Source organism: Pyrus communis, chromosome 2 (genome assembly GCF_963583255.1).
Source record: "Pyrus communis chromosome 2, drPyrComm1.1, whole genome shotgun sequence".
Classification (NCBI taxonomy): domain Eukaryota; kingdom Viridiplantae; phylum Streptophyta; class Magnoliopsida; order Rosales; family Rosaceae; genus Pyrus; species Pyrus communis.
Genome location: NC_084804.1, coordinates 12,510,907 through 12,531,015, shown reverse-complemented (window position 1 = coordinate 12,531,015; position 20,109 = coordinate 12,510,907). Strand labels below are relative to the sequence as shown.

At 37.8% G+C, this 20,109-nt stretch overlaps 1 protein-coding gene across 1 annotated transcript; it reads right to left on the bottom strand.

Annotated features, from left to right (window-relative positions):
* Nucleotides 1–2,422: 2,422 nt before the first annotated feature.
* Nucleotides 2,423–5,609, bottom strand: LOC137723738 (B3 domain-containing transcription factor ABI3-like). The gene is made up of 6 exons (XM_068462933.1): nucleotides 3,726–5,609; nucleotides 3,490–3,582; nucleotides 3,285–3,385; nucleotides 3,092–3,138; nucleotides 2,930–3,006; nucleotides 2,423–2,718 (listed from the first exon to the last, which is right to left on the bottom strand). Exons 1-6 carry the CDS (start codon nucleotides 5,607–5,609, stop codon nucleotides 2,533–2,535), a joined length of 2,388 nt encoding a protein of 795 aa, XP_068319034.1. The 3' UTR covers nucleotides 2,423–2,532.
* Between the last annotated feature and the right edge of the window lie 14,500 nt (nucleotides 5,610–20,109).

Here is a 20,109-nt window from a genome sequence, read left to right as displayed (position 1 = left end):
TAAAATAATCTTGGTCTAAGCCCTTTTCATTAAAACTCCTTTTTTTTTTCTTTTTCTTTTTCCCTTTTTAGCATGGGCCTAAAATGAAAAGGGCTTAGACTAAGTTTATTTTAACCAAAATTCATGCTATAACTTTATTTAATGAAAAAAATTAAATATTAATGAAAACCCCTTAAATTTTAATAAAATGGACAAAAGCACTTAAATTTTAATGAAAAAAATTTATATTACCCGCCCTTCCATTATAGACACTGTTTATGAAACTGAACACTATTTATGAAACTAAACGGTACTACACTATTTATGAAACTGAATGGTATTACACTATTAATTGGTCCACTTTCATAAATAGTGCATAGTTCTTGGTCATGTTTCATAAATAGTGCTTAGTTACTGGATCTAGTTTCATAAGTAGTTTCCACCTATTGGTTTAGTTTTAGAAATAATACCTAATTATTGGTTTCGTTTAATAAATAATGTCTACTTATTGGTCTAATTTCATAAATAATGTTTACTTATTGGTCCAATTTTATAAATAGTGTCTACTTATTGGTCAAATTTTATAAATAGTATCTCATTCTTGGTTTAGTTTCACAAAGTTTGAAACTTAGACCTTGTTTGGTCCTGTAAAAGCACCAATTGCGCCAAAAACGATGAGCCCATAAGTGATCCTTTAAATCGGAACCTTGAGAAGATTATGTTCTCAGTAATTATATTTAAAAAGTTATTGTCAATTACCATATTAAAATTCCCTCACATTTTTTACATACCTACAATAATTGAACCTAGCTCTCCATCCAATATCTTGAGCTTGGGTATCATCTTGGAGAAAATTTTCCTTGTGCCCGTAACACAAATAGTACACCACGTGTTATTATGTAAGTGATGGGAAATTTTATTTTTTATGTTATTAAAGTTTTAACACAAAAATTTCACCACTTATATAGAAACACCTGCAGTACGTGTTATTACTATCACCGCCACCATCAACACCCTTATCACCACCACCTCCAACTGCAACCACTAGCACTAGACCACCACTAATATCACACAGTCAACGACGCCACCATTACCACCCTTGTTGCCACCACCTCCAATTGCAACCACTAGCGTTACACCATCACTAACATCACACAGCCAAAGACGTCGCCGCCGCCACCATCACCTCCACCACCTTCACTACCACCATATCACCACCACTTCTGCTGCCACCACCTGTACTTGTACACCCCAACCATCACACCTTACTATTGGCGCCAGTGCGCCACCTTCATTGTCTCTCCCATCACCACCAATGTTGTTGCCATCTATGTTGTCGTGACTACTCCCACTACCATGTCCATCACCAACAACATTTGCCAATTAAATAAGAAAATATCCATCCTTTTTAATTTATACCTTATATCTTTATTTCGGCCATCACCAACAACGTTTGCCAATTAAATAAGAAAATATTCATCGTTTTTAATTTATACCTTATACCTTATTCTACACCTTAGACCTTAATTATAAGTGAGGAAATAAGTATGCTCTCGATGAAAGAACACAAAGCAGCATCCATCCTTATACTTCCAAAAATAAAAACTGTTACTAAAAATCTAAATGTGTAACTTTCTATATTTAAAAAAAATAACGAGAAGTTCATAATTAAATTTTTAGAATACCAAAAATAGTTCCCTAATACTAGTTCCCTAGCGTATGATAGAATCCAATTCCATATGAATAATCAAAATAATGACCATATACCCTTTCTTGTCCTTCTAAAAGAACAATTACCTTTTACATAAGTCGATCCATCTGTCGAGTGCAATGCGATGATATTCATTAAAAATACATAAAACGGCATAGGTCACTGATAACGACTGGCTGAAAATTATACATTTATAGTGCAGTTGAGTTTATATATTTTAATATGATCAAATAGTACACCACTTATAACAACATACAGCAAACAGCAATGTAAACATGTTTTTAATAGTACACGACGAATGAGGAGCATTATATCCCTTCCCATATAAATAATTTAAGAGTTTTAACTTCTACAAAATACATGTCAATAATTGACAAGCACAACATACACTATAAACTTAATTGGGGTGCTATATTATACCCGATTTATCAGCCCCAACACATATAATATCACATAATAATACACCTCCCTAATTAACCAAAACAATATTTTGAAACTGCCTGTACATTGTAACTGATCAGACCATGTTATCCAGAAACCAAAAGTCCTGCCATTCCTGACTGAAACCAACCTGCGTAAAAAGCTTCACTATTTTCTAACGCATTATGGTCTGCTCCATGAAATAGCAGCTTAACTTGACCAGAGAGAAAAATGGACCAATTAAAGACAAGGAGGCTTAGCTAGATATGATTTGCAGAGAGTCGTCGATCAACTGAGATTCATCAAACCCTAGGCTATCTTCACCGTCCATCAGCCGATTCGTTTCATGCATGTAAGAGAGAAGAAAAAACGTAAGAGGTATCTAAGTTGCAGTTGGTCATCTCTTTCATTTCCCTTATCTCTTACTTTACTCTTTCTTTCTTGTGTGCGGTTGTGGCTGAAGAAGGTGACGAACCATTGTTGCCAGGTGGAGTGCTTGCATGCTGGTTCCTTTGCGACTTTCCTGGCCTTTTGTTGCCCTCTGATTTTGGCCCGGCCTGCCTCTCTGATTTTGGCCCCGCTTGCCGTACTTTCACTCCTCGTATCATCTATACACATATATACATATACATTAACAAAAACATAATTAACACCATTTTTTTTTTATTTAGAGTGGATCGCATTACTAGCCAACTTGGTTTATACTAATTAACAACAATATTTGAAAAAATTACTAATTCTCTAATAACATTAATATTCATGTGATAAAAAAAAAAAAAAACTAATTAAAAAAGAGGATGTGATGTCCTTGATGCTTACATATTTGTTACATTTCACGTCGGAGTAGATGACTATGAAGTCTCCTTCTTGGAGTCCATTTGCTCTCACAAAATCTCCTTCAATAACATAAATCAGTTGAAATTTAGAAAGACAATTAAAACAATGCTTGATGCTTAATAAATATAATTCATCAATGCGCACCTGTGTTTTCAAGGAGATACATCCTGCTTTTGTTGTTGGGCCAGTACCTGAAACTCCACATACAAAGAAGAAAGGGGGGCAACAAAATTACTTATAATTTCTGAATGTACTAAAAGCAATGAAATTAACATTAATGAACCTAATATTTGTGACTGCAAAATGGACATTAAGAGACTCAATATTTGTAGAATACCTGTAGCGCATGTTCCACACACGAGAAGTCCCAATGTCCTCCATTGCAATGGAAATCCCATCTCTTGCATCCAATTCAGGAAGATGGGTTTCTGCTTCTTTCTGATATTAACACCAAAAACAACAATTTCCACTCAATACAATTTGTTTCCCATACAAGTAATACAATTAATCTTTCGAACCAATTAAGGAAATTAATAACTAACTTTTGGCAACACAATTCTTCCAAGACTACCCACATCACTCTGCTTCAACACCTTCTGAAGAAGAAACTTCAGATTCTTCTCAGATTTCCATCCCTTTACAAAAAACACAATTGCATGTAATCAATTGTTGTTCATATAATTCCAATCAATTAATAAATTTTTGGAGAGTATCCAATCAATTAATATCGAACGAAATAAAAATGCTAAGAAAAAACTGCACCAAATTACAAACCCACCTGACGCCTCTCCTGTCTTTCTTGTCTTTCCTGCACAGCACTACGACCGTGATTGTAATTCTGTGCTTGAGTACTAGCTGGCCGATCCATCTGCTGCACTGGCGGAAGTGGTGCGGCTTCCTGCATAATGCTAGGCATCATGGCCACCGCAGAAGGGGACGGGGCTGCTGTGGCGGTGGGCCAGTAAAACCAGTTGCCCGGATTGGCCTGCAGCGGCACAGCACCAGTGCAATTAAGATCAGTAGTGTTCCCAACAAGCCTTGTCTGCTGAAGATGGTGATGATCTGGCATTTGATTATTAAGTTGCTGAGAATTCTGTTGATGGCCGTGGTGCCTATGGTGAGACACAAGCCTTCTCTGCCTCGCCATCCGTTTCTTCCTTGCCTCTTTGGTAGCCGAAGACCCTAACCTCATCAACTGATGCTCACCATTCCCGGGAAAATATTGATAAGGCTGGTATTGACTGCCGTACCCGGCAAAAGCCTGGGGATGGTGTAGGGGAGGGGCTAGGTGAATGTTATTATCCTGGAATGACCCGTAAGGGGCTGTTCCCATACCGAACGGAGAAGACGGCCATGATGGCTGACCGGATTCAATCATGTGATGATGATACTCCGGAGATGTTTGGTATGGGCTTGGCCCATTCCCAAAAGGGTCAGCTGCCATGTACCCCATCATGGAAGGATAAGTCGCAGGCGGAGGAGGAGCCGGAGGAGGAGTGGGGATAAGTGGTCCCCCGGCTGCCGGATCATAGGCGGCTGCATGTGGTGGAGGCGCCATCCATTGTGTTTGAGTGAAATTACGAGAAGGGTTTGATTCAAATACTCTAGAACTAGGGTTAGGGTTAGGGTTTAGAAAAGGATCTTGGTATTGTTGTTGGGTGATTATGTTGGAGTCTTTGGTGATGATGCGATTGCTGCGCCTCTTTTGGAGATGGTTGGTCTGAACCCACTCAAGCACAAGTTTAAGCAACTGCTTCATGGCCTCTTTTCCTCCGCCCAAGCGCCTGGCGGCGCACTCGATCGTCGACTTCTTGATCTTCACACTTCTCAAGTCTTCGGCGGAGACCGTCTCTCTGTTGGACCTCAGCCACTCCAAGAACACCATGGCCATGTCGTCCGGATCCTTGTCTTCATTACTCAGATCCTTATTAGTATTCTCCTCATCATGTCCAACTACTTGTTTTTGTTGTTGGGGATTTGACTGAATAGTAGTAACGGTTTCATGATGGTCTTGTAATAGTTGAGCCATGGCTAATTGCTGATTATCTTGATCTTGTTGAAACTGCTCCATGAAAAGGCTGTCACTTTGGAAAATGGAAGAAGGGTCAAAAAACTCGTTGGGTTCAAAGAGATCCATGTACCGAAAAGTTTCCGTCTCATCCATGCAATCTATTCCGCCACCACCACCGCTGAGATCCAACGGCTGAGAGATCTCCATCGAGGCGGTGGAGGACAAGGCATGCGCATCAACTGTCTGATCATCAATCTGCGAGTGCTGGTGGTGGTAACTGTTCTGGTTGGGCTGCTGCTTTCTCTCTCCATCTTCGGGCTCCGCGTCCGACTTGAGAACGGCCCAAGAGGCTGCGGAGGAGGACGAGGAGACCGATGAAGAGGAGGAAGAGCACGTGACTGGCTTGACCGGTGCAGGAGTGGAGGATGAGGAGGAAGAGGAGGACATGCATGGGAAGTCCGGGAGAGGAGGGAAGTGATCGTTGTAGAAGATGGAAGGGTCATTGATATCGGCAAGAAGAGCAGTCTCCTGGCTATCGTCAAGCCACATCTCTCTGGGGTCCACTCCGAGAGTATCCTCCTGATCTTCTGCATGCAGATCTTGATGGTGATGAAGAACCGGAACCTGAACCTGAACTTGCTCCCTCTTCATTTCTTTTGAAACTTTTGATCTTCAATGAACAAAAACAAAACCCTTTCGGAATTTTTTGTGTATTTGTTGCCTTTCTGTTGGTATCAGATATTTTTGAGAAAGAGAGATTGGATAATACGGGGATTAATTCTTCTTCTTCTTCTGTGTACGGATAAGTGCAAGTGGGGAGGAAATAAGACTGTATTGGATTAAGGAAGCAAGAGATTGAAAGGACCCGCTTTTGGTATCAAACCCTTACACAGAGGCAACATAAAACATCTGGTCTATCAACAACAACAGCAAAGATATATATCTAAACCACACAAAATATAATAATAACTTAGTCACAGAAAGCGACGTCACCACTCTCTAATCCGTGAATCTATTCATATTTAATCACGTTATTATCACAAAACATCGGCCTCAACAAACATTGATTCTGCGCAGACCAACAGAAAAACAACTTCAACAAACCCTAGTTCTTCACAGGCAGGGCTGGAACCTGGCGGAGCCGCGGTGGAGAGAGAGTAGAATAGTGGAGGATATAGAAGTGATTATGTTCAGGAGTGTGGAGAGAGAAGGCGCATGGTTAAATGGAGGGGGGGGGGGGGGAAGAAAAATCTCTCAACAACCCCCATGTGTGGTCTGGTTGTTTCCGGGGAGTTTCAATGTATTTGCATCACCAAGATTTCTGATAAATTTTGGTTTTTTGGTTTTTTTTATTTATTTATTTTTATTTATGGAGATAAAGTTCAATTGGTTTTTTTCCTGGGGTTTTTTATCTGAATTTCATCCCTCTATCCATTCATATACATGACCTATTAAGTAAGAGAGAGAAGAAAAGAAGAGGCAGTTTTGGAGAGAGAAAGGAGAGTAATAAGAGATGACGGATTAAAGAAACAACAAAACAAAACCTCGTGCCTCTGCTTTCTCAGCCCTAACTCCGTATTTTGTGCCACCAACCATACGTTCCCACCTGAATGGTGCCACCGTGCGGTGCCTCAGCCTTTATTATTATTAACCCCCCATCATAATTAATTAAACTCATCTTACATATTTACATTAACATTGGCTGGCAATTAGGTTTTTTACCATTCTTTTTTTTAGTTCAAAGGGGTTCGTTTACATATTTTTTCCATGGTTACACCAATAAACGAACAAAAATAAAGCATATAAACAAACCCTAGTTACTATAAAAGGTAAAAATGCAATCGTATAATGCATGGAATGAGTCCAGTCTGTGAAAATGCCATGATTACACAAAAAAACAAACATGTAAACCAACCCCTAATTACTAAGGAATGTTAAATGGAACGGTTAACATCTTTGATATTTTTCTCTCCGTTTTCTCTAGAATTTGTAGAGAGAGATAGTGTGTATGTGGACCGACTACGCATTTCTAACTTCTATTGGTTAGATTGTAATTCCCGGAGTCCAATATTTAATTCCAATAAAATAAAAGTCCAAAATTTAGTCCAAAAACAAAATAAAATAAAATAAAAAGGTTCGATAATTGACCTAATTAACAAGCTTTGTCTGGATTCGCGGGTCAAGCGGCGGGCATCACCATTTGATGCTACGCGTCCATGCAGTTCTGACGTAATTCCCTTTCCTTTTCCTCTCTCTTTCTCCCTCTTATGAATCTGCCAATAACCCCGCTCGTCCGTTTCAACTCACTGTGTCTCTTCCCGATATCTGACGCCACTCTCCAAGCACCAGTTAGATTCACATCTACACAGTTCCACCACTCCTGACGGGCGAATCATGTTCTGCCACCTACCGTAAATCAGCTACGACGCGCGCGGGGCATCCCTTTCAGTTTTGTAGCTGGCTGCTTGTTATTGGCCGCTGGGATGGGTGAAGTGATGCCATTCGTCACCGCTTCTATTGGGCTTTCTTTCCGTACATCACAGTCACTTCGGGTTTGTTCTCCTACGACTTCTGGTTTGTGGGGTCCCACGTGGATCTGGGTGATGTTAGCCAACAACGAACAGCCACCTCGGAGGTTTTCCTTTTTTTCAAATATGTTTATCGTATTCTTTTGGATCTCTTCCATCAAATCATTGGGATTCGGATATTTGGACTTTTGAAATTTAATCAAACTATTACAATTATTATAACTTTTAGAGGGATCTCCTGTTTGTGGCCGTTATATCAAATTTTAAAGGTCCGGATCTCCAGATCCCTAGAATTTGGTGGGAGAGATCTAGAGGGGATCTTTTCCATCGGAAAGGGATCCTCTTTGGATCCCTTCCTCCTAAGCCACCAAGTCTAGGGATCTGGGCAGTTGAAATTTGATTCAACGGCTAAAGTTATTATAACTTTTAAAGAAGGCCCTTGTTTATAGTTGTTGAATCAAATTTCAACGGTCGGGATCCTTGAGGAAGGGATCTGGATAAGCTCCCGAACTAATCCATTGACACAAATAGTTCATGGAAGAAAATCAAGTTATCTGGGCCCTGGAGGATTGACAGGGCGAATTGCTAGCTTTCGTATACGAGATATCCACCATAGTCACTATGGACGCATTTGCCCCATTGATATGTCTGAAGGAATCAACGTTGGACTTATTGGATCCTTAGCAATTCATGCGAAGATTAGTTATTGAGGATCTCTAGAAAGTCCGTTTTATGAAAATTTTGAGAGATAAAAAAGGATGCTTTATTTATCACCAAGTAAATATGAATACTACATGGTAGCGGCAGGAAATTCTTTGGCGTTGAATCGAGGTATTCAGGAGGAACAAGTTATTCCAGCTCGATACCGTCAAGAATTCTTGACTATTGAATGGGAACAGGTTCATCTTCGAAGTATTTTTCCCTTCCAATATTTTTCTATTAGAGCTTCCTTAATTCCTTTTATCGAGCATAATAATGCGAATTGGGCTCTAATGAGTTCTAATATGCAACGTCAAGCAGTTTCGTTTTCTCAGTCTGAAAAGTGCATTGTTGGAACTGGATTGGAATACCAAGTGGCTTTAGATTCCGGAGTTACTACTATAGCCGAACATGAGAGAAATGTCATTTATACCAATACTGACAAGATCATTTTATCGGGAAATGAGGCTACTCTAAACATTCCATTAGTTATATATCAACGCTCCACACCCCTCCCCCCCGGCCCTCGCCCCCCAAAAAACCCACTCCACCCCACCCAATAGGCTGGCCCAAAGTGGAGGGCAGCTTTGAGCCCAGCACATAATGGACTGAGTAAGAAACCGGGTTGTATGACGTATAGTTGACGTCAGCCACGTGAAACCCTTTTTTTGAGCTAGGCGCGTGGAAAATACGCGCACGTGGGCATTAGTTGCTGACAGCGTCGCAAAGGTGGGGCCCATCGTGCATGCACATTATGGGATTCTGGCATGGGGATACGTGCTGCCTCAATGTCTGTTGGATTTCCAATGCTAAAAAAATTTGAAATTCAAAATTAATGGCTACTGACATAGCACAATCTGGACCGTTCGATTTTCAGATCAACGGTCCAGATTTTTCGGCCATAAAAATTTTATAAATAAATAAATAAATAAAATGTCAAAAATTAATAATATTTTTTTATAAATAAAGAAAATGTCATAGATTAAAAATCAAATTATTATTTGTTATTATTTTATAATAAAATATTAATAATATTTTAAAAAAATTGACTAGGCTATTTAGTTTTAGGAGTGAAGATGCACTTGGCCAATTACTGTTCATTAGGGTCAATTACTATTCATTTGGGTGAGCCAATTCATTTTTTAGGAGTGGAGTTGCTCTAATGAGGATACCATAACCTAATGGTGTATAGATTTTGTTCAAATTTAAACTGGATTTCTTCTTCTAGTTATGTAGTGATAACAAATGGCTAATAGGCCTAAAAGACCTTACCGTGTTCTCGGCATGGCGGGCATTCTAAATCTCAATGCCTAAATGACAAATGGTAGTCATGCCGTAACTTGACTAGGCATTGATTTAAAGATTGGCTTTTTAGCCAAAATGGTCTATGAGATTTGCATAACTCCGCACTTTGGTCTTTAAGATTTGAAATCGATATAATTGGTCCCTGAGTTTGTCCACAATCAATCATTTTGATCATTCCACAAAAATCTCCATAAAATAAAAATAAAATGATAAAAATACCCTCAATTTTTGTTAAATCATTTTGGCTATTGTTTATTGTATTGAGGTTAACTTTGTTATTTTGATCCTTATTTAACATAATTTTTCACCAAATGACCAAGATGATTGATGGTGAACAATCTCAGGGACCACTTCTATTGATTTCAAATCTCAAAGACCAAAGTGAAGAGTTAGGCAAACCTCAATGACCATTTTAGTTAAAAAGCCTTAAAGATTAGGACTTGGTTTTTCACTTTTCACTTAATGAGAATACAATAACCTAATGGCAGATAGATTTCGTTCAAATTTAAACTAGATTTCATTTTCTAATTTTGTTGTGGTAACAAATGGCTAACATGAGTAAATGACCTTACTGTGTTCTCGGCATGGTGGACATTTTAAATCTCACTACCTAAATGACAAATGGTAGTCACGCCGTAAATTGAGTGGGCATTGATTATAATTAAAGATTCGTTCGTCGGTCTTTCACTTTCCACTTAATGAGGATACCATAACCTAATGGAGTAAATATCTTCTTCAAATTTAAACTGAATTTCTTCTTCTAATTCTGTAGTGATAACAAATGGCTAACATGCCTAAAAGACTTTTTCGTGTTCTCGGCTTGGTGAACATTAAATTGCACTGCCCAGATGACCAGCAGTAGTCATGTTATATCTTAACATTTCATTGATTATAATTAAAGCTTGGCGTCAATCTTTCTTTTCACTTAATGAGGATACCATAAAAGTAGTAACACATTGGCTTTGTTTTTGAGAAAAAAATATGATATTCATTAATGATAGAAATATGAGGATAGGGTGCATACAATGGGCATCGATAAAACCTTGCCACGAACTTCAACCCAATCGAAAGGAAAAAAAGTGTTTCGCACCAAACAAATTAGGAAATATTATCCTCAAAGAGAAGATCCACAATTACATCAGGAGGTTCTTCAAACCAAAGAATAGGATTATCACAACTAAAACTCATTTGTGCTAATTTATGCGCCACTTTATTCGTCTCTCTACCGCCAAAACTAACTTTCCATTGGGGCAATGCCTGAATCATTTAGAATATTTTCGAACGACGAGTGATCCTGTTGACTATCTAGTTGAAGAGCTGCCATCACAAGTGACGCATCCCCTTCGAAAACCAAGGCTTGTAAATGCTTCTCCTTAACAAACCAAGCAGCATCCCTAGCTGCCATAGTCTCGGCCAGCAGAGGGGAAGAAATAACATTTTGCCAAGGCCGCCACAAAATCACCCCTATTGTTCCGAACCACCACCCCAACCGCGACCAATACTTTTATTTTCATCCTAAGCCGCATCAAAATTACACTTGTACCATCCTTCTCTCGGCTTCTTCCATTTTTTAGAAACTTTACAGCTATGTTTTTCATTTGTCCCATGCCAGTGTTGGAATTCTTTCATCCAACTAATTGCCCGACAAATTAGTTCCATCATTTCGAGTTCCTTTCTTTCCACATACTCCAAAGAAGAATAAGGAATAAATCGAAACTATCTCTGGACAAGTCACCTGCAAGTTTAGCTATCCAATCCATCATACTCTCCATTGAGTTTGTCCGGCTTCGTAGCCTTAACGAACAAGACAACCACACCGACGCTGCTCTCAGACAATTTCCTATCAAATGCACTAAAGTTTCATTTTCTCCATTACAAAACATGCACACATCATCCATGGTGATTTTCTTTTTGCTTAGGTTATTACAGGTTGGTAAAGCATTCCAACAAATCCGCCAAACACAAATCTTCACTTTCTCAGGTACTTGAGCCCTCCACAAGGCCTTTCATAGAAAATTAATTTATACGGTAATTGAGGATCCGCTACTTACTTAACCATGCACCTCACCCATGAATCTTGAAAGATAATATGCACTCTTGGTTGTAAATTTTCCATTCAGCTTCGCATTCTAAATCAACTGGTTTGGTGGTTTCCGTGTACTAAGGGGAATACTTTGAATCAAGTAAGCTTCCTGTTCCCAAAATAACTCATTTATAATGTCCAAATTCCAACTAACGCCCTCTTCTTGTGAGATCAACTTAGACACCGTGTCTGACCGATCCATCCTTACTGGTATAGGACTGAGCACTTTGAAGAAACTTTTCCTCGGTAACTAACTATCCCCCTATATTTTAGTAGATGCTTCATCTCCCACTCTCCATCAAGCTCCAGCCCTAATTACTTTGCGAGCTTTTATACTTCTTCAACCATAAGATGAATTTGTTTTCACCGATGCCGAAAGAAAATCAATTTGTGGATAATACTTGGCTTTAAAAATTTGGGATGCCAGAGAGGATTGTTCATGGATCAACCACCACCCTTGCTTTGCCAAGCAAGCTAGATTAAAGGCATAGATATCCTTAAAGCCAAGACCACCTTCTCCCTTTGGTTTACATAAATTTTTTCACTGAATCTAATGTATCCATCGCTTCCCTTGTTCCTTTCCCCACCAAAATTGTGCCACCATTTGATTCAACTCATCGCAAAAAGTTTTTGGTAGCAAGAAGGTTGGGCTACGATTTTTATTAATATCACATTGGCCTTGTTGAAATTGAAATTATATTTCATCTTTTACTTTTGTAATGATATCAAATGACTAACATGCCTGAAAGACCTTGCCGTGTTCTTTGCATGGTGGGCCTTTTAAACCGCATTGCTCATATGACAAAATGAAGAGCATGTCGAGCTAGGATACAAAGTTTATGGGGGAGGGGGAATGTCAAATCCTGGCCCGGGCCCCCACCACATCCCAGGCGACTTCATCGTAGCACGATATTGTCCACTTTGGGCCCCCAACACACCTTCACGGTTTTGTTTCTGGAAACTCACATGAGAACTTCCTAGTAGGTCACCCATCCTTGGATTGCTCTCGCGCGAACTCGCTTAACTTCGGAGTTCCATTGAACTCCGAAGCCAGTGAACTCACAAAAGGTCTCGTGCTAGGTAGAGATGGAAATATACATATAAGGCATAGAGGATCCACTCCCTTGGGCGATGTGGGATGTTACAATCCACCCCCCTTAGGAGCCCGACGTCCTCGTCAGTACACTCGGCCAGAGATCGGCTCTGATACCAAATTGTCACATCCCGGCCCGGGCCCCCACCACACCCCAGGCTCGACTCCACTGTAACACGATATTGTCCGCTTTAGGCCCCTAACATGCCCTCACGGTTTTGTTTCTGGGAACTCACACGAGAACTTCCTAGTGGGTCACCCATCCTGGGATTGCTTTCGCATGAACTTGCTTAACTTTGGAGTTTTATTGAACTCCGAAGCCAGTGAGCTCCCAAAAGGCCTCATGCTAGGTAGAGATGGAAATATACATATAAGGGCATAGAGGATCCACTACCCTAGGCGATGTGGGAAGTTACAATCCACCCCCTTTAGGGGCCCTACGTCTTCGTCGGCACACTTAGCTAGAGATTGGCTATGATACTAAATTGTCACATCCTGGCCCGGGCCCCCACCACATCCTGGGCTCGACTCCACCGTAGCACGATGTTGTCCGCTTTGGGCCCTTAACACGCTCTCACGATTTTAATTCTGGGAACTCACACGATAACTTCTCAGTGGGTCACCCATCCTGAGATTGTTCACGCGCAAACTCGATTAACTTTGGAGCTCCAATGAACTCCGAAGCCAGTGAGCTCCCAAAAGGCTTCATGCTAGGTAGAGATGGAAATATACATATAAGGCATAGAGGATCCACTCCCCTGAGCAATGTGGGATGTTATAGGGGAGGAGAGGGATGGGAGATTATTTAACTTCCAAAATATTCAACCAAATAAAAGAGGTAAAGCTAGGTAGACCAAATTTTTAAATCAAATTTACAAATCAAATGATGTGTTACCAATAGAAAATAACATGTTAATCAATACTTAAGTAATAATCCAATCATCAACAACCACATCATTTTGTTACAATATTTAATTTAACATTTTGGTCCCCCTAGTATTACCCAAATAAAAATATGAAAAATCTATTATTTGTCAGTTGTAACCTTTTATTTTATTTTATTATTATTTTTTTTTGTCAAACGATAAATTTGTTAGATTAGGAAGCCAACGGAGTTTGAACGAACGCCACGGTGCAAAGACAATACTTCTTTCCACCACTGTGATAGAGAGCCACTTGAACTTGCAGTAACCTATTTTTTCATTGAATAACTTGTTTATTATAATTTGCAAAGGAATAATGTATAAATGGGCTAAATTTGGAAAGAAAGTCAAAGGTTATTAACCACCCAGAATTTAATGGGGGCCAGTTAGCTTAAAATGGGGCAAATTTCTATCAGGATTTGCATGATATTGTATGAAGTGGTAGAAGATTAGGAAGCTTGGGGGGATTTAAATGTCATTATGTGACAAATGGTAGTGTAGAAATATGACTCTTTGTGTTGATGTGTGAAAATATAACAATATATAGGGTTATATTTATCCTCGTTGAGATAGGAATTCTACATTAAATACAATTGGAAATTACATTCCTATAACACATATTACGATTACTGATATGATTTCAGATTAATTAGATCTAGTCTAACACACACCTTCCTCCCCCTCCCCGCACAACTTTTTCACAAACAACATGATAATCAAGTTATATTTGACGTGTGCGGGCATCATAAACAGGGTTAGTAGCACGATATGTTATTCTCAAATAATCGTAATGCAGTCAAATAGGAGTAGACAAGCGAATCCAAATGGTTTCAGCACACTCATGAGTAAGAGAGTGATAATCACACTCATAAATAGTGGGTTGCTTTTCAGAGAACCAGGATATAAGATTAGAACCCAGATAAATAAGATAGCCAGTAGTGGGGCGCCTAGTATCCTGATAACTCGCTCAATCAACATCTGAATAAGTAGATAGAGCAGCAAAAGTAGTTTGAGGATGCAAATGAATACTGAAGTCTAAAGTAACTTTAACACAATAGAGAATCCACGTAGCAGCTATCATGTGAGTAGTACGAGGAGAAGTCATATACTGAGCAACAATGTTGACAGTGAAGGAAATTTCAGGATGAGTGAAAGTAAGATACTACAGATAGCCAACCAACTCACAAAAGTAGTGGCAAAAGTGAGCAGAAAGTCATTTGTAGCAGTGAAAGCAACCTTGGTAGCAAGAGGGGTCAATGCTGACTTATGAGAAACCATATAAAATTTCGTAAGAATGATCTAAGCATAATTAAGTTGATGAACATGTAGGCCAATGGAGTCACAAGTAACCTCTAACCCCATAAAATATGAGGGGCCTAAATATTTAATGTTGAATTGCTTGCCACGAAGATCAACAAATTGAGTAACAAAATCTAGAGAGTTATTAGTGACGAAAATATCATCCTCATAAATGAGCAAATATATAATGTGAGTGAGACATTGAAATATAGAAAGAGATGAGTTAGTGTAACTCTAAGTAAATCTAATGGACAAGAGGAAATAACTGATCTGGTTGAACCAACACGTGAAGCCTGTTCGAGACCATAGAGAGATTTGGGAAGGTGGTTGACATGATAGGGACGAGCATGGTCAACAAAGCCAGGGGCTGAGAAATGTAGACATCTTCCTGAAGCAACCCTATGAAGAAATGCATTTTTGACTTCCAACTAACGTAACGACAAATCCCGAGAAACAGCCAAATTGAGGTAACCGTGCAAATAATAGTAGGTTTAACAACAGAGCTAAATTTCTCACCATAGTCAATACTTGGCTGTTGATGAAATTGTTTGGCCACAAGATGAGCTTTATACCTTTCAACAAAGCCATCAAGATTAGGCTTAACACGAAAAACCTATTTGCAGCCAATGGTGTTCAGACTTGGATGAGCAAGCATAAGAGACCATGTCTAAGATGTGGGAGAATGTAAGAATATTTGAATATTCTATGGTGGCCCACATGAAATAGTCCATGTGTGATATATTCGATTTAATGAATATTGTTTTGAAAGCAATCATATTGGTCAAACAATGATAATTGGTTTCCTATCTTATGACCGTGATGAGTGGTAATTGAATATATATATCCATCCAATATCCCTTGACATAAAACACGATTAGGCAAGAGAGAGAACAATTATTTTCTCTGCCGATCGAAACCGATTGGGATCTCATATCGTTTGCCATCATGAATCAAGATACGCTTCGTTATTTATTGTATTTCCGCATCTAATGCATATGCGGAAATCATGAAGTTTAATGATCTTGGTTTAATTTGATTTATAATTTACAGCATTCTGTTGGATTTAGTGCATTCATGAAAAAGGTCAAAGATATGTATTAAGTGTTGATTTGTACTCTTATTTGGTACTATCACAATCATCTCCTTCATCTGTTTCCATCATTTGACGGTTGAAGAAGTTGAAGGATTGCAAGTGTTTAAAGTAGCATGTATATATGTAGATATATGAAAGTGCAACCCTTGAATATCCTAATATCGGCATGATTTGATTGTATATCTGTTGAGGTAAAATGTTTGGAACATGTTATGCTCAATTAATCGAATTATGTTTTTGGTAAGTAAATTTTAGTTATAGATTTTGTGAGTGATTAAGAAATTTACATAAAGAATTGTGAGTAATAGTAGTTAGTTAAATTAGAGCTTAATTTTGGCCCATCACTGAAATTAGTTTCCGAAATAAAATTTTCGGGTCAGGGCGTTACAAAATGGTATCAGAGCAAATGATCCTACCTTATAATGTGAGATATTATTGGTGTTTATGGATGTGAATTGTAAATTATGAATTGCATTGATATTGCATTATTTTATAAGTGCTATGAGTATGAAGGAATTTATGTGGAATGCATATATTGTGAATCATCATGAATTGAATTAAATTGAATGGGAGTAGAAAATTTTAAAATATCGTATTCATGTTATAGCTTTGAAGATGAGCGTTTGGTTTAAAGTTTCGGATTAATCTTGAATTGAGTTGATATTATGATATGCATTATGAAAATGTTGAATGTTAAAATGATAGTGAAATTTTAACAAGTAGATGGAAAAGTTGTATTATACCTGGGCAAGTGAAAAATGTTGAATTGGGCGGAAAAAGGCCCGTGGAAGTTGAAATGGGCGGAAAAAGGCTTAGATGTTGAATTGGGCGAAAAAGGCCCGTGGGTATTGAATTGGGCGAAAAGGTCCGTGGAATGGGAGGAATGTTTGATTGGGCAAAATGGCCCATGGATGTATGATTGGGCAAAGTGGCCCCGTGAATATTGATATGGTCGTGATGGCCCGTGGAATGGGAGGAATGTTTGATTGGGCAAAATGGCTCGTGGATGTGGATTTGGGCGAAATGACCCATGGAATGTGGAAAAGTGGTTGAATGGGTATAAAGACCCAATGTTTCCGGGAGAAAAGCTCCATATGTAGGCTGTGAGAATGAGTTATCAATGTGATTTTGCTGTGTGGGAAGGTATAATTGCCAGGTATATTACGATTCTTTCCAAACTGCTAGTCACTTGTCGGGATAAAAAGAAAATCGTGGTAAAATCTTTGTTGATAAAAAATCTCATTTTAGACTCCTCACAAATGTATTTTTCTTTCTAAATATAGAAAATTTGGAATGCAAAAAATTTTGTATTGCTAATAACAATTCCCTAATTTTATATAATCAAATTGAGAGAATTAGGATTAGCGGCTAAATATATGGTGGACTACATTTAGAAATCTATGAAAGTTAAATGTAAAATTTTATTTTTTCACCGAAAGCTGCCTGGGTTGTATCCCATGGTAGTCTTTAACGTGGCTCCGCCTTTGATATGTCAATTAAGTTAGTATCATTTTATTTTCTGTATTTATTTTGTTTGTTGTTTCATTATGTATTGCAAGTATATTTTATAAATAAAAATTCAGTATTTCAAATTCTATTATTATTTTAATTTTTGAATTGTTCGACAACACCCCATAACTCCATACCATGCATGTAAGCTAAATCCTTGTTGATAAATGTTATTATGGTTGAATGCTGCTAAGATTGATATATGAAGATCTTAAGTTGCGTAATTAATTTGTTAACTTTTTTGTTATGGTAGCGCTTCCTATATACATACACAAGGTAAGTTACCATATCCATACCTACCTAAATACATTTTTATTCTATTTTTATATAGAACCTGCCTATATACATGGTACGTTTTTATTATGCCGTTTATCTTTGTTATAATTGCTCAGAAATTAACTCGTGCAATTGACTGATACAGTATGTTTATCTGGAATATTAATTTTCTTTTCGTTTTGATTTGTGGATTGGAAACAAGTTGATGTTCAAATCATGGGTCTTGTATTGTCCTCTTTTAACCAAGCGGCATTCCCACACAGTTCATGTATATGAATATTATGGAAAATACTAGAGAGATCAAATATTTTAAATCAAATGATGTGGTTGATAATTAGATTATTATTTAAATATTAATTAATGTGCTTATTTTCTATTGGTAACATATAATTTAGTTTGCAAATATGGTTTAAATTCAGGCTCTCCCTAGCATTATCCTAATATTTTTGCTTTTCTTTTTTTGAACAAATATTTTTGCTTTTCTTGTTCTTGTCTTTGTGTTAGTTTTCTGTTGTTTTTCAATTAAAAGAGTCATTCAATCACCAAAGTTGGGGATGAATTCTAAATCTGTATTCTACACAACACGTCCTGGGTTCGACTCCTGACATTGGTGAATCGCACAATGGTGACCAGGGGGATAAAAACTTGTGTGGGGTGACTTGCCACTAAACTTAGCCTGAGTAGCACTACAATCCACTCAAAACTCGCCACATGGCAAAGCTTAAATATAATCTTTTATCATTCTTTTTTATTTAAAATTCTTATAATTATTTTTCTACTAATTAATAAATTATAAAGATCAATCTAATGTTTCTTTTTTTTTTTTGTCTTTCATTTTTCTTTTTCCTTCTCCCCCCCCCCCCCCCTTTTTTTTCTTCCCAAATTTTCCTCCACTTTGTTTTGTCGTTCTCTCTCTCCTAGTTGTGGTTCTTGCTTTTTATGAATTTCTGCACTTTTTTCTTCACAAAATTTCTTTGCCATATTTCCCCACTGTTTCTCTCCTCTCTCCTCTCTCCAAATACAAATCTTTATTTCCCCCCATTGCTTCTCTCCTCTCCATAAATACAAAAGTGCACACTCTAGATTATCGAGTTAATGTTTTCATAACCTATTTGTTATCTTTCACTTTTTTTTTATCGCAGTAGCTTTCTATTTTCAAGAAAGTACATCTAACCAAATATAATTAAGAAAAAAAAAAAAAGAATCCTAAGGCGCCTATATATGTGGGTTATTCATGTCAAGTTCTATAAAGAACGAAAAGAAACTAACAAATTCTTGGTTGCTTTCCATGATAAAATTGGAATGGATGCATTATTATTATTATTATTATTATTTTTTTTTTTGAAGGAAAGCAAGAAACAAAACTCCAAGAGAGTATTAAAGACCTACGGCAAAACAAAGTGGAGGGGAATTTGGGAAAAGAAAAAATAGGGGGAAAGAAGGAAAAAAAGAAGAAAAGGAAACATTAGATTAATATATATTATTAGTAGAAAAAATAATTATGAAAATTTCAAATATAAAAGATTTATAAAAGAATATATTTAAGACTTGTCAGGTGGCAAGTTTTGAGTGGGTTGTAGTGTCACTCAGTGAAGTCCAGTGAAAATTCAAGCCCCACATAAGCCGGGAGAGGTTGAAATGCCTTTGTGAGTCTTTTCAACCCATAGACGAGTGGATTGCCGTGACAAAACTACCGACTGATCCTTTTTTTTTTTTAAAGAAAAATTTAAAAAGTCATTCCACACTTAGCTAGCAAATGCGTAACAAGAACCATCAAAAGGTTTCTAGAAAATAAACAACTTGGCCAGTTGATGAAGGTTCCAAAATTTTATTAATTTCAAATACTCGAAGGTTACAAGTCACAACTGGAGAGCTTCTGCACTTGAGTAAAATGAGGAACCCTAACTATTTTTAGTTAGTCAGGAAGAGACATTGCAGCAGCAAGCCGGAGAACCCTTCACAGGTCCCATACAGATGCCTCCTTTCGGATGATTCTTGGCTTTGCAAGCCGCATTGCAGTCTGGGAATTTATCACATGGGCCTAGGCAAATCACTGTTATTCTTAGCGCCCCTGCCGGCCATGCCACTGTTAATCCACAATTCAAAAAAATTCAAATTAGTTAACTGAAACATTAAATCTTAGGTCTGCACAGGGTTATAAAAGTTTTTGACAACTAAAACACTTCAGACAATTAACTAATGAGTACGACATCAAAAGTCCAAAACCGAATTGTATACAACTTAAATTGAATGGTACTGGTAATTATTCAAGGCATTTTTTTAAAAAGGTTGAGAATTATATTGAGGTGATTGATTATCTCTCTGAAATTTTGACACTAATTG

Coding starts and splice junctions, on each gene's coding strand:
- LOC137723738 (XM_068462933.1), bottom strand. CDS start 5,609: ATGAAGAGGGAGCAAGTTCAGGTTCAGGTTCCGGTTCTTCATCACCAT. Junction 3,386..3,489: donor GAAGAATTGTGTTGCCAAAA/GTTAGTTATTAA, acceptor TGTTAATATCAG/AAAGAAGCAGAAACCCATCT. Junction 2,719..2,929: donor ACGTGAAATGTAACAAATAT/GTAAGCATCAAG, acceptor ATATGTGTATAG/ATGATACGAGGAGTGAAAGT.